A 14,993-nucleotide genomic window follows, 5' to 3' on the forward strand; every position below is an offset into this window, starting at 1 on the left:
TCACAACACAATACAGTATAGAAATAATATAAAACCCAAACCAAACCCATTAGACTAAACACATAAATCAAAACAGAAACAGTTTAAAATACATATCTCCTTTTCTATATTCTATCCTTCATTTCCTTGTTTCCTCGACTTCCTCACACCTCCCTTTTTGTATTCCAATTCTTCTAATTGTTTCAGCAAATCCTTTCCATTTTTCTCTCTTTTTTGTCATCTTGTAAATAACATATTTTTTAACCTTATTTCCCTTTAAGACTAAATTACTTATCTATACTTAACTTCTAACATTTCTACTAAATCCATATAATATCATTCCACGATTTTTCTAACAGTCATTAATTTTACAAAATTTCTAAACATGAACTTTAACTTCCTAATCTTCTTCACCCTCTCCTCTCTCTGGTTTCGGATTCTGCCAGTCCTTTCCATCAGATCCATATAGTCCATCAACCTGGAGATCTTATGTCTGAGGCTCTTAATTCTTTTCCAAGTCCCTTCTGCGGATCTTCTTCATATTCTTTAGTGCTCAGGAGCAAATCTCAGGAAAACTCCAACCAAACAGAACTTTTATTCCTTCTGGACAGCTCAGCCAGGTTTCCATAATTGAAACTAAGGTCCATAGGGTATTTCAGGACGTATTTCAGGATTCCTCCAAATCCATAGGCCCCCAAAGCTTCAAGCTCCTCCAGGCCCAAACCCATGTCCCAGAAGTCAGTTAGTCCCTGGATAAAGGGATCTTTCCAACTTTCGTTCTTTAGTCCAAGCCAGGGTCCAATCCTCAAGATCTGGTTTTTGCTAGAATCAATCATGCAAGGCCTCCATTTATAATCCTCGATTTGCCTCTGTAGAACTGAGGATCCTTCTTGAGCTACTTTAGGTTTCGCAACGGCATCTTTCTCCTTTTCCTCCACCGTTTGTCCTGCCAAGGTATATTCCTGTACCAAGTCCTGAGTTATTTCTGTATTGTTGCTTGCTTTGATTCAAGTCGGTCACTTTCTGTTCCCGGCTGTCAATTTTGGAAATCATGTCATCTGCCTTTTTATGCAGCTGTTCAAGTGAATGGTTTATCTTATATAATACAGTCACAATAGCTTCTCCTATCAGCATTTTGAATAGTCCAAGGTCAATCTCTGATTCTCAGAAACTTTATCTTGCAGCTGGAGCTTACCCTGTTACACTTCTGTAACAGTTTCACATGCTCCCTCTAGAGGGAAACAGTTTCAACTTGTATCAGTTCTTTCAGGCATAGAAACAGTTTCGATTTTCAGTTATTTTTTCCCCACCCTTTAATAAACTCAGAAGAGATAAATGGAAACAGTATCTTTCTAATTTTAAGTAACTGTCAAATCTGTTCTGTCAATGAACCTTCCCCAAGTTTCATCAGGCAGACCGTTCCCAGGTTCAGAGCAGTGGTAGTTTGCTTTTCACTCTCTCCTGCAGGTTCTCCCTAGGTCCATGACTTCCCCCCTCTTCTCCTGCTTCCAAGGGGAGTTTGATATTTTTAACCAATGGAATTTTAATCCTTCGTCAAGAACTTTCAGAGACTTTAGTTTGTAACGTCTTTGCTTCAGTCTATTTACAAAAACATTGCCAAATTAAAATATTTCAAGATCCAAATTTTCCGGTCTACTCACGGGTAGTTGTTTAAAGTCCAACTGTCCACAGGAAAAAGTCAGCACTCTCCGGCAGCAGCAATGCGGCTTCACTCCGTGAAAGAAGCAGTCGATTCAAAGCATCGTGCCACTCACCCCACGTCACTCCGGATCCCCAAAACAGGGTTTCCCCGCGAGTAGGGGAGGCGCAAGAGGTGCCAGCCGAATCCCAAGTTCACAGGCTTCTCCCGCCTGTGATTTCTATGGGTCTCCGCCTTCGTCGTGGCGGTCAGACCCTGCTTTTCACGGAGCAAGTTCCTCCCGATCGGAGGAGCTCCGCCATTGCCGGAGGCGCCAACCCATAAGTCTGCCCAACGTACATATCTTTGTACAAAATACCTCTTAAGCCCTCCCAGTCCCAAGCAGCTCTCACCTGGGTGCTTTCCTTTTCTCGACTTGTACCCTGAGAGCTCCCCACTTCCCCGCCTCTCAGTCAGGAACCTTCCACCAACTCTGCCACTGTGTGTGTGTGCGTGTGTGCAATCCTTTCTGCCTAATGACCCCCTCCCCCAGTTTTGAAATGGCATTGCCTTTTCTGTAATATTGTTGTGATTTTGGATTCTATAATTTTATGTTTTTATGTAACCCACTGCAAGATCCTTTGGGGGAAGAGTAGGTAGTAAGCACCACAAATAAGCTAAACAGATTTGGATCTGCAGAACGACAAGCACAACTTGGGCGGGATTCACCTCACGAGTCCTGTCAGTGCAAGCTCTGACTGTGGTGCCCTTGCTGCTTACCAGGATGGTGGGGGGTGGGGGGTGGGGTAGAGCAAAAATAAGGTTGAGGCTCTGTATGTGCACCAGCAGGAGCGTTGGATTGGCTTTGCCAGTCTAAAGCTCTTTGCAACATTTAGCCCTAGTCCATTTGGCCCATAGCATCTCTGTTTAGACAACACCCTGCCCCTGTACCACCAGCCAGGTAAGTGGAAATGACACCAAGGCTGGTAGACCAGGCCTGCAGTGGTGCCCTTCCCATCTGCTTGCTTTTGTCCCCTGGGCAATGTGAAAGCACAATATCCCAGGGTTTAACATCATTTAGGTTGCCTCCATGAGTGCAGACGGCTCCTTGCTGCAAACAGTCAACCTCCAATTTCATACGCACCAATATTTCTCTGATGAAAGTAGGGATGTCCTCAGGAAAAGCGGGACATTCCGGGATCAAATCAGAAACGAGGACAGCTTATTTAAAGCCTGGACTGTCCCTGGAAAATAGAGACACTTGGAGGGTCTGAAATTTGTTAACAGCAATTTGTGTGCATGGCGACAGCACTCTCATCTTAGGTCTCCCTGCTTTGTTTCCAGATTGCTGTGATGGCTGAATAGGGCAAATGTTTGCCCCAGAAATTACAAGAATGTCCATGGCTGATGAGAACAGCAGCCCTTTATGTGTTAAGACAAATTGAGGGAATCAATAGGCTGAAGAAGACCAATTAAGATGTAGCCCTGACGATCCCTGTTTTCATTGCTTGGGCTTTGCTTTGGCACAAGGAAAACATCAAGAATACATTTATGTGAGTGACCAATGCCACCCTTGGTATATCTCAGCTTGGGAGGGAGACTTCCCAATCAAATGATGTTCAGGCTTGATCTCTGAAACCTTTTGCTATAGAAATTGAATGGTACCTTTTTTGAAACCCCAAACTCTCACATATATTACCTACATCACACCCTGAAGCAATGAGTTCTACCATGAGCACTTGTTTTTTTAATCAACAGTTTGTTTTATTTCAAGGAAGTTAACCTCAAGCAATGCACTTGACATATGCTGCCATTTTCTAAACAATGAAACACATTAGACAGTATGATTTTTGCCTCGTTTCCTAAGTGTGGAGAAGAAGGTTTTTATGCCTGTGGAATGCCTCTGGGATGTAACTGAGTAGAAGGCTTGGCATTTCCTTCTCGTGGTGTGGGTGTGCTTGTAGTTAGCGCCTGGTGGAGCTGTCAGTGGCTGTTGACAAATATATTACAACAAAGTTAGGTTAAGTGAAAGTTGCTTAACATTAATCCACACCATGCCCAGAATTCTTCTTCTTTTGCATGGGAAGAATGTGCCAGCAGGGATAAGTACAATTTTTGACAACATTCTGAGAACCACCTCAAGGTGGAAATTTGCAAATAGAGCTACTGTAGTAAGTAATGAGAAGCTGCAGGGCTTTCAATTATCCCACCTAGTCTGTCTCTTTGCAACTTGACTGACAGCTAATTATGCTGGTGCCATTTTTTGGCAGTAGAATTTAATCTCCCAGATGGAAAGCAAATCAATCTGCCCATCCACTGCAGCTGAGGCATACTTTGGCTCAACTTTAATTTATTCTCCTAAGCCTAAGAAGCCTAGTTATTTCAAGGTACAGAAATATCAAATTTCCTGCGTTAACCGGGCTGGTGCAAAAAAACCCACATGTGGCAGAGTTGGGATTTCATAGGCTACATTCTAAAATGTTGTCACTATTTGTTTGCTATTAGAAAACAGCAAATATCATCTCCCCTTGATTCCTATTTGTGAGATCCGGCCAGGAGCAAAGGCATTTATGAACCGGTTCCTAGTGATAATGGTTAAACATGAGTTGTGGAGGCATTAAGTTGGATTCTATGGAGGAATGAGCTAAATCTCTGAAGAATGGAACACAGAGAGGAACTGGTGGCAATTTTCAAGTCTTTTAGCCAATGTGCACTAGGCTAGTTCCCTGTGGGTTTCAGACCAGGGATGTAAATGCAATCCTTCTACTTACCTGTATCCTTCAGGCCTATCAATTATGCTGCTGCCTTTGAGTTGCAGTTACAACTTTAGGTATTATGGCCTTCTCTCTGCAAAGGACATGTAGAGCAAAGTATAAGGCTAGTTAGCGGTGATCCCAGGCCTGATTCTTGAATGTTGCTAACAGGGCTACAATCCAAAACAATGATCAGCTTAATATTTCAGAAGTAAAGGGTGCTCTGGAGTTTGGGTGTCTGAAAGGGGGCATACACTGTGCCCTTTAGAGATATGATGGTTTGGGGAAAATTGCATCCTTGCGTTATATGGAGTTTGTTGTATGAACCATCCCCACTCAAACAACACAAGATACGCCAATTCAGCAGGTAATCAAGATAATGAACTAAGGGTTTATCTTCAGAATGGCCAGATCCCAGAGTTCACCCAACTGGAAAATCTAGCATACTTCCCGGAGCTGGCTGATGTTTATCACCCGCAGTGTTTACTTATTTTATGCCTGTTTCCATCTGGCTTTCCCTCCCTAATGGAAACACTCACATTGGCTAACAACAAGGTGCACCAAAAATAAAACTAATATTAATCTCTTCCACTGGAAATTAACAAACAACAGCACATCACCAGATTAAAAGCAACATGAAAACCCCTCTGAGAATCAGCTGATAATAACTTCAGCGCCTGCAAAACAGAAGTAAAGAAGAAAATAATCTAAACTCTTGGAGCAGGGAGTTTCACAAGCCTTTGGAGCAGGGAGTACAAGAAAGGATGCTTGTGTATCAACGTCAACTATGCCTCCAGCAGCAGGCAGTGCTGTTGGGTAGCTGCGCTTACCTGGCCTCCTGACCATGGGTAGGCAAACTAAGGCCCGGGGGCCGGATCCAGCCCAATCGCCTTCTAAATCCGGTGCGCTGACAGTCCGGGAATCAGCATGTTTTTACACAAGTAGAATGTGTCCTTTTATTTAAAATGCTTCTCTGGGTTATTTGTGGGGCATAGGAATTCATTTATTCCCCCCTCTAATATAGTCCGCCCCCACAAGGTCTGAGGGACAGTGGACTGCCCCCTGCTGAAAAAGTTTGCTGACCCCTGCTCCTGACAGTTGCGTCACTGCTGTTATCTGTATGGAAGGGAGAAGGGTTTAGGCAGCAGGTAGGTAGGGGACGCGGGTGGCACTGTGGGTTAAACCACAGAGCCTAGGACTTACTGATCAGAAGGTCAGTGGTTCGAATCCCCGCGACAGGGTGAGCTCCCATTGCTCGGTCCCTGCTCCTGCCAACCTAGCAGTTTGAAAGCACGTCAAAGTGCAAGTAGATAAATAGGTACCGCTCCAGCGGGAAGGTAAACGGCGTTTCCTTGCGCTGCTCTGGTTTGTCAGAAGCGGCTTAGTCATGTTGGCCACATGACCTGGAAGCTGTACGCCAGCTCCCTTGGCCAGTAAAGCTAGATGAGCGCCGCAACCCCAGAGTCAGCCACAACTGGACCTAATGGTCAGGGGTCCCTTATCTTTACCTTAGGTAGGTGTAGTTCAAAGATATTGGCAGAGCCAATCCACTACTCCTGCTAGTATGTTTGTACCACATGGACCTCCTCGCCACCTTGCTCCTCCCCCTCCTCGTAAGCAGCAGCAATTTAGCTGACAGGAGGTCAGGCAAGTTCTACTGCCCCACCATGCCATTTGCACAAGATCCTTGGAGAAAAGGCGAGATATAAATGTAGCGGCAACAAAATGTCCCCTACAAGTATAAATGGTCCCCAAGCTTTTTCCTTAAAGGAAATTGAATAAGATGAAGTATTGTAGTTGGATAGAATCCCATGAGCCATGCAAGGGAGCAACGGGATCACAAAAATGAAAGAGGTGCTCCACCAGATTGCTCCACTGTGTTCAACACAGGGGGAAGGAGGCCAGTCCACACACCCAACGTTACTTTACGTTGGATAGCTGAATTTACTAGCCATGGCAACCACCTGGATATTTGACAGGAGCAGCTCATGCCTTAAAAAGGAGCAGTTCATATCTCCACAGGTTAGCCGGCCTTACAATGAAAAATATAAAGACAGCTGTTCTTTCTGATAAACCAACCATATTAGATGACAACTCCAAGTGTGTTAGGCCTTTGGAGATAAACCAGATTAAAGGTAAAGCCAAGTAGCAGAGAGGAAGACTTATTATCAGAACCTCTGAGCCAAACACAGGAAGAAATGTTACTAATGAGTTAACTAAAAAGGCATTTTTAAAACATTGTGTTTTCCAATATTTATTGGTAGGTATCTTAAGTAAGACATTATCCATATCTTATTAATATTGGTAGATATCTTATTTTGCATTTGGAGGCTGCAATTTTCAATGCCTGGACCTTGTTTTATTATAATATATAAGGCTTGAAGCAGTAAAATAACATGCAAAAGTCTGCCAATAGTTCCAAAAGCAACATTTAAGATGGCCAGAAAATACACTAGTTACAATTCCCTTCCTTTTTTTATAGGATTGTAGCTTGATACATTGCTATTTATACTCTCTAGTGTATACCTATACAATAAACCATGCAGTATGCACCATAAATAAGTTAAACCTGCTGATGGAGCCTAACATCTGTGTTCTTTGCTGACAGTGTGTAGAAGATGTCATGAAAATTATCCTCCTGCATTTCTCCAGTATGAACTTTAGCTAGCGCAGGAAAACTAAGGCTAGTAGAAAAATGAGTTGAAACTCAACTGTAAAGAATTTCCGGTCATTTGATGGTTGTGCCATTGGCCCCATCAGAGGGTCTCCAGTAGCTTCCTTGAGGTGTATATCTAGGATCGCCTTTTAGCAGAGTTGGTTGGTTCACCAGCTATGACAATCTCTACTCACTTTTAGTGGGCTATTGCCAGGGCAGTCCTATGTATCCATTCAGCAGTAAGCCTCATTGAGTTATTATTAATAAATTCATTTATGAATCACTTTCCATGAAGCATCCCAGTGATTTACAATATCATGAAACAATTACACATACAAAAGCAATTAAAACAATGGAAAAATAAAACAATTATGAAAACAGTTTAAAGAAACAACAGTGCATACGTAAAGTCAATTCAAACCCAAGACAGATACCAACTGGAATAAAGATTTTGGAAGGTTTGAACAAGGAAGGTATTTAGCAAGCACCCCCCAAAACAAATACACAACAACAACAACCACAAAAAACAACAGAGAAGGTGCCTGTCTGATAATGCTACTTCTGTGTAGACATGTGTAGGATTGGACTGCAGTGCCTGGCATTACTGTTTTGATGCTGCCTTTCAGTGCTTGTTTTATTGATTATGGTTTAAATTGATTTGTCATATTGCTTTTAATCATATACTCCTTTTAGTGCACCTGTGCACAAAAGTGACTATAGTTAATGTGATAACAAATAAAAGAAAGGTTAATATTAAGGTGGTTGATATCTGTCAGTAAAACCCAACAATATTAAAATGAGCAGATCTGTTTTCTGTACTTGCATTAGGCAACATTGCTCAATGCTTGTAAAAAATAATTTGGAATAATAATGATTAGGCAAAACTGATTGGTGCAGGGAAGATTTATTAACCATAGGGATTCCAAATTTCCCAGAGCATTTCATACTTAAGTGATCTTCCTCAGGGGAAATTATTTGACAAATAATAATAAAAAAATATTATATTCAGATTGAATTACCTCCCCCAACTTACCCCTCCAGAATCAATAGAGTTATTCAGTAGTTGTAAGAAAAGAAAACATTCCATTCAGGTTTACTGGCCATAGAGAAGTTGCTCTCTCTATATTTGGCTACTACACTGATGTTCGGAGCACACAGGAAAATTTTAAAACCAGCTTGCTAATAAATCTTTCCTGCGCCCACTGGTTTTGCACCATTCAAAACACCCATCTTTCCAATCATATGTGCTGGAAATTAGCTTTGTAAAAAGAAACATGAGATGCTCAGTAGCAAATTCTGTGCTTCAACTATGCTTGTGTGCAATCATGGAATATATAGGTCTGATTTAAATTGTGTCTGTTTTAAGCAGATATACTCTGCTGAAATCTAGAATGTTAACCTCAAAGAATCAAATTAAGTTGATGGTTCTTGGTCTATCATAGTCTTCATGGTAACTTTGGTTCAGAAGGTCATCTGTGCTTTGCTTCTAACCCATGGGTAGGATCTGGCCCAGTTACCTTCTAAATCCGGCCTGCAGACAGTCCGGGAATGAGCATGTTTTTACATGAGTAGAATGTGTCCTTTTCTTTAAAATGATTCTCTGGGTTATTTGTGACGAAGAGTTTGGATTTGATATTCCGCTTTATCACTACCTGAAGGAGTCTCAAAGCGGCTAACATTCTCCTTTCCCTTCCTCCCCCACAACAAACACTCTGTGAGGTGAGTGGGGCTGAGAGACTTCAGAGAAGTGTGACTAGCCCAAGGTCACCCAGCAGCTGCATGTGGAGGAGCGGAAACGTGAACCCGGTTCCCCAGATTACGAGACTGCCGCTCTTAACCACTACACCACACTGGCTCTGCGGGGCCTGCCTGGTGTTTTTACATGTGTAGAATGTGTGCTTTTATTTAAAACACATCTCTGGGTTATTTGTGGTGCATAGGAATTCGTTCATTATTTTTTTCAAAATATAGTCCTGCCCCCCACAAGGTCTGAGGGATAGTGGACCGGCCCCCTGCTGAAAATGTTTGCTGACCCCTGTTCTAACCCATAGTCCCTCCCCACAAGAAGAGTATCAAAATCTCCACAACTGTATGCCTTTAGTGCTTCTCCTCCATCTTTATAAAAGGACAAGGTTTCTGATGTGGTGATGTATCAGACAAGTGAACCCACGGCAACTAGGCACCTATACAGTATTATAAGATACAAGAGGTGCCAACTACCTACACTTTCCGGGAACAATTGGAGAGTTTTCTTTGTTTCAACAAGCCTTCCCCACTAGATGACAAAGTCTCCGCCAAAGTGTTTGTTGTGGGCCCAGTCATAGTGGAGTTAGTGGTGGGGTGACAGCACATACAAAAGAGATGGGACAAGCGCTTTGGAATGAAATAAGGCCACAGCTTTCATTGATGACAGATGTCAGATGGATGGACGTAGGCATTGGGTGTGTCTGTTGGTTGATGGATAAATGGAGTTAACCAAGGTCAGCTCCATCACGAGGAGCTTCAAATGCCCGCAACCACAGCGACTGTGCCATGGCTTAGAAGCGTAGAATCTTAGAGTTGGAAGGGGACCAATGGTCATCTAGCCCAACCCCCTGCAATGCAGGAATCTCAGCTAAAGCATCCATGACAGATGGCCTTCCAACCTCTGCTTGAAAACCTCCAAATCAGGCTTGAGTGGATGGAACACAGAGGGTACACATAGAAAAAAATGCAACATTCCCCCAAGTGTGAAAGGTCAGTTGCAATTCTACTTGTGGCTTACAATGAAAAAATTATTGATTAAGTAGTGCTAGACTAGGAGCACCGTTCACCGTAAAAGAGGCACATCTAAGCGCCTTGAATTAAGTTACCTTCAAAGAAAGCAACCTGTAATAGGAGTGTGTAAGTTGTGGGTGTGTGAACTTTGTCAGCTATTTGATCATTGCTCAGACTCATCATCATCAAATTTTTATACCAGCAGCCTTCACCCAAGTATCACAGGGCGGTTCACAACATAAAAATGCATAGTGAAAACACAAAATACATAATAAAACAAAATCAAAACAAACCAGTATCCCCTATAGACACATTTAAAAGGACATAGAATGTTAATCAGTCACATGCTTGGCTAAAGAGAAACATTTTACATGGTGCTAAAACATACCGTACTGGCCTAAATATAAGCCTCACTTTGCCCCCGAATTCTGATCATGAAAAGTTAAAGTGCGACTTATATTCTCGACCTTACAGTATGCAGCCAGGAGCGTGGAGCAAACAGCACCAACAGCATGGCAAAGTGGCGCCTGCCCCATCCGTACTCCCCTGTCCTCCCCCCCCCCCCCCAAGGCTGGGAAGGCAGAGAGCGAGGAAGGGGAAAGGCCGCTGGCAACGCAGCAAGGCTCCCCCACCTCAAGTATGCAGCCAGGAGCAGCAAGGAATGGAGCAGCTTATATTTGGGTATTTTTCCTCCCCCCCCCAAATTTTAAGGGTGTGGCTTATATTCGGGTATGGCTTATATTCGGGCCAATACGGTATGTAATGAAGGTGATAGGTGAGCCTCCTTGGAAGGGAATTCCACAAACGGGGGGCCACCACAGAAAAGGCCCATTCTTGTATTGCCACACTCTAGACCTCTCATGGAGGGGGCACCCAAAGTGGCGTCTCAGTTGATTGCAAGGTCCGGGTCAGTTCATATGGTGAGAAGGGGTCCTTGAGGTATTGCGCTCCTCAGGCGTTTAAGGCTTTATAGATCAAAACCAGCATTTTGAGTTGGGCCTAGAAACTAATCAGCAGCCAAGTGCAGTTGGGCTAGGATCAGTGTAAGCCTGTTTGAAAGTGTGTTTGAATATTAGATGCAGTCATAATGTACCATTTCAGGAAAGTTTGCGAGTCCTCCTAGATATTTTGGCTGCTTTAGCATCAGTTATTTGGTATCATTGCACAATATATTGTTTTCCTGTTTTCCTGGGCACTGCTGTAATTGCCCTATGTAGGAAGAGCAGGATAGAGGTTATTTCATACATACAGAGGAAAGAAATTTGCAGATTGTGAGGCTAGCTGCCCCGAAGGTTGTGACTGCACTAGTAGGGTGTAAGTATAAATTCAATAAATAATCTACCTCTGGCTGGGAATGGTGAGAGCAGTACGTGAGCCCCAATTCAAGAAATGCCACAGAGCCCACAAGAGGTGCTGGGCATCTTCTGTACAGGTGGGTATCATTTGCAGTTCAGGATAGTCTGGCCCGGAAATAGAAGAGGCTGCAAAATCTCTGCTGGCAAAATCTCACTGGTTGACTTGGGTTGGACAGACCTGGCTGTCATTTGCTGCTGAAGACTGGGGCTAAGAAACCCTGGAATCTCAGGCTGTGAATAAACTCAGAACAAATGTACTGCATACCTCTGTGTGTGTGTGTGAGAGAGAGAGAGAGAGCGAACACATGCATACCTGTGTTTTGGATGGAAATAAGCAGAAACACTGTCCTAGCATGTGAATACTCTTGACATGATTCCATCAATGGCGTCTCCAAAAAAAATTACACATCATTTGGGAAGAAAGGTGAACTAGTGCCAGTGTACTGGGAGAAGCAAAGATCACCAGTGTCAAAGCAATGATTCTTCAACAGCAACTTCGTTGGACTGGTCATGCTCGGATGCCCGATTATCGTCTTCCAAAGCAACTACTCAATTCTGAACTTAAAAATGGAAAGTGTAATGCTGGTGGTCAACAAAAGAGGTTCAAAGACTCTCTCAAGGCAAATCTTTAAAAATGTAGTATAAACATCAACAATTGGGAAACACTTGCCTGCAAGCTCTTCAATTGGAGAACAGCCTTTACCAAAGGTGTCATGGGCTTTGAAGACACTCGAACTCGGGACGCAAGGGAGAAACATGCTAAGAGGAAGGCACGCTTGGCAAGCCCTCACCATGATCAACTCCCGCCTGGAATCCTACGTCCCCACTGTGAAGGACGTGAGGATCCAGAACTGGCCTCAACAGTCACTTACGGACTCATTGTTAAAACCGTGTTTATGGAAGACAATCTTACTCGGCTACGAGTGATCGCCAAAGAAGACTCTTGACATGGTCCACAGGCCAACTTAAAGTGTTTAATGTCTAAAGAACATCTCCAGGTACACCAAATGATGATAGTAGCTCAGTAGTAGAGCATCTGCTTTGCATGCAAAAGGTCTGAAACCCTGGAGAGCCATTGGCTATCATTGCAGACAACACTTAGCTTCAGGGACAAATGGCCTGACTCAGCTTTCCACATGCCATGTTCCTATCCCACTATAAAAAAAATAGAAAGGCATATATTTGTCAATTACCTTTTTCAGCATGAGAGATAATGTAAACTATATGTTCTACCCACTATTTGAATTACACTTGCAGAACACTGTGCTGGATGAGAACATTTGCTTTCCATTTGCCGCCTAAAAATGATGCAAGATGGCATGCAGTCATTTCACAATCCTGACATCCAATATCATGGTGTAGTTTCAAATTCTCACACCCACAGCATTTTCCTTGAAAATAACATAGGGCATCTAATTCTCCATTTGTGTTAGGGAGATCACAGATACCACGACACTTTGAAAAGTGCTGACAAACTAAACTTGGGTGTTTTACAAGGAAAGTTCCAAAGCAATTCTCCAGGTTCTTGCAATCCCTTTACTGACATCTAGTGGCATTTATATAAAATGCACTTTCAGGAATGTATGCAAGCCTAGAAAAAATCCTTTTTTTACTTTTTACACTAACTTTTAGCTAATGTTTAATAATGCAAGTATTGATGGAGCAAAGTCAGTTGGAGTTTGGGATCTGTTCCAAGGAAGTATTCATTAATAAAATCCTCAGCCACACTTTTTGTTTTAATGTTTTGTTTTTGTTCGGTAATGCTATGACCGAAGCTAAAATCCATCAAGGAAACACTTTGCAGGAAGTAATAGAGAACACTCTGAAAGAAAATTTGTTTCTCAAGGCTTCTTACATTACGGTTCATGGGAGATATCCTATTGGTGTGCATCCACTTACTTCTATTCCTCTCTTCCCTGTGTCCCCTAATCCGCTCTGTAAAATTGGGAGAGCAGATTTGGAGTCTGGGTGGGGACTGGAGGGCGGGCTCCAGAGTAGAATCGGAATAAAAAGAAATGGTCTCACTCCCTCTTCTGCTTCCATCATTGGAGGAACACCAACTGGATAAAACACTGAAATGATTTCTATTGTTCTGAGTGAGCTTCCAAACCAGGCAATTTTTTTAAAAAGCAGCAACTGAGCTGATAATATATCTTCTGGAACTAGAAGCAATACATGCGAGCCTCACAAATAATTTCCAGTAAGTGTCAGATAACAAGTTAAAGAAACAGAAACCAGGATGCAGCTTCACATCATATTTTTATTCTTTACGACTCTGATTACCAGGTGCTGGGGGTGGGGCGGGACAACAGAGCCTTGCTTGAGAGTTTCTGTGCTGCCGCTGGAAACGGAGGGTGAATGCTGGACTAGATTAAGGGCATTTGGTTTGATCCTGCAGGTCAGTTATTTCATGCTTACCTGTTCCCTACAACCAGTTCAACAGCTTTGTTGTAGGTTTCCTAGTAACATCCGGCTGGCCATTGACTGGGCAGGATGTTGGGCTAGTCAGGGGTGGGTAACCTGTGGCCCTCCAGATGTTGTGGGACTCCAACTCCCATCAGCACCAGCCAGGGTGTCCAGGGGTCAGGTACTCCAACAAACTGTGGAGGGTCACACGTTCTCCATCTCATGATTACACAAACCCCTTTAGGTCCAGCAGGGATTTTTTTTATGTTCTTAACTCTTAAATTACATTCTGTGGTTGTTCTTGAAGTTTTCCAAAATGCCCAACATTCTACCACACTTTTTGCTAAATTTTGGGTGTGCAAAAACCAATTTGCCACCAGCTAGCTGCCTGGGTGGCTCTAGCAAAGCTTTCTGTATGTGTAACGGAGGTCAAGGAGGCAGCAAGGCAAACATGGAAGCCAGACCTGAAATGAAAATGTCTCACAGCCCAAAAGGAAGTGAATCCTCTTGGAACAAGGGCCATAGACTATTGAAAACTAATGCAGAATCACCCTGTGGGTGTTTTTGCACATTTACATAATAAGAGCTAAATCAATTAGTACTTGATTAGTAATTATTTATATTGAAAGACAAGTGCATTGTTTGTTCATTCAAGTTCACATCGGACAGCTGTTGGTGCATATTTGTCAGAGGCTTGCAACCCATTAACTCAGAACACACCAACGAGAACATTTTAAACATTTTACTAAATCAATTCACACAAATCCCAAATTGCAATTATAATTAAGGGCAACAGGGTTCTTTTCTCCTCAGATCCATCATCGGGACAAGACGTAAACACAAATAAGATGTGTAGCATCTTTTCTTCTTCTTTTAAAAAAACGAGAAAGGACCGCCACTTGATAAAAGCACCACAACACAGTTACAAAATAGGGTCTGCCGGTTTCTTCCACGATTAACAGACTATGTACTGCTAACAACTTCTGCATCAATCTGTACTTCATTAAAATAAAACTATAAAATCTCCTAGATTACACTAAATTCAGACAATGCCTGGAATACAGTGCATCAACAGCAGTAATGCCAACTATCAGTGCCAACATAAAAACATTTTAGAAAGTCAAAAAAGCCCTACCTCTATTCCCCTAGATGAGCAAAATTAAAAAAAAGGGCCGCTCTGTCTCACAATGAGGAATAAAGAATTGGAGGGGCAGGGGCAAGGAGGCAGGGACTCTTTGCTTTCACGACTTAGTTGGCATCTAACTTGGCCATTTCTTGCACATAAATCCCTATACTCTCACTGTCAAAGAGCACAAAATAGACGGTCTTGATTGAAGAGGACATTGTTGACACAAAATAGCTGGAAATGGCTTTCAGGATCAGCTGGGCAGCAGTCTGTTTTGGGAAACCATTCCTATTAGGAGAAAATAGGGAGAAAGAAAAAGATA

The 14,993-nt window shown here is 42.7% G+C and overlaps 1 protein-coding gene across 4 annotated transcripts in view; it reads right to left on the reverse strand.

Annotated features, from left to right (window-relative positions):
- Positions 1-14,272: 14,272 nt before the first annotated feature.
- The window catches only part of MACROH2A1 (macroH2A.1 histone), a 48,728-nt gene continuing 48,007 nt past the window's right edge, over positions 14,273-14,993 (reverse strand). For all 4 annotated transcript variants that reach the window (XM_083728589.1, XM_083728587.1, XM_083728590.1 and 1 more), the window contains exon 9: positions 14,273-14,959. In XM_083728589.1, coding sequence (XP_083584715.1) covers positions 14,794-14,959 — 166 coding nt within the window. In that variant the 3' untranslated portion in view covers positions 14,273-14,793. The remainder of the gene's footprint in view (positions 14,960-14,993) is intronic.

Source organism: Podarcis gaigeae (genome assembly GCF_964106915.1).
Source record: "Podarcis gaigeae genome assembly, chromosome: 2".
NCBI classification, from domain to species: domain Eukaryota; kingdom Metazoa; phylum Chordata; class Lepidosauria; order Squamata; family Lacertidae; genus Podarcis; species Podarcis gaigeae.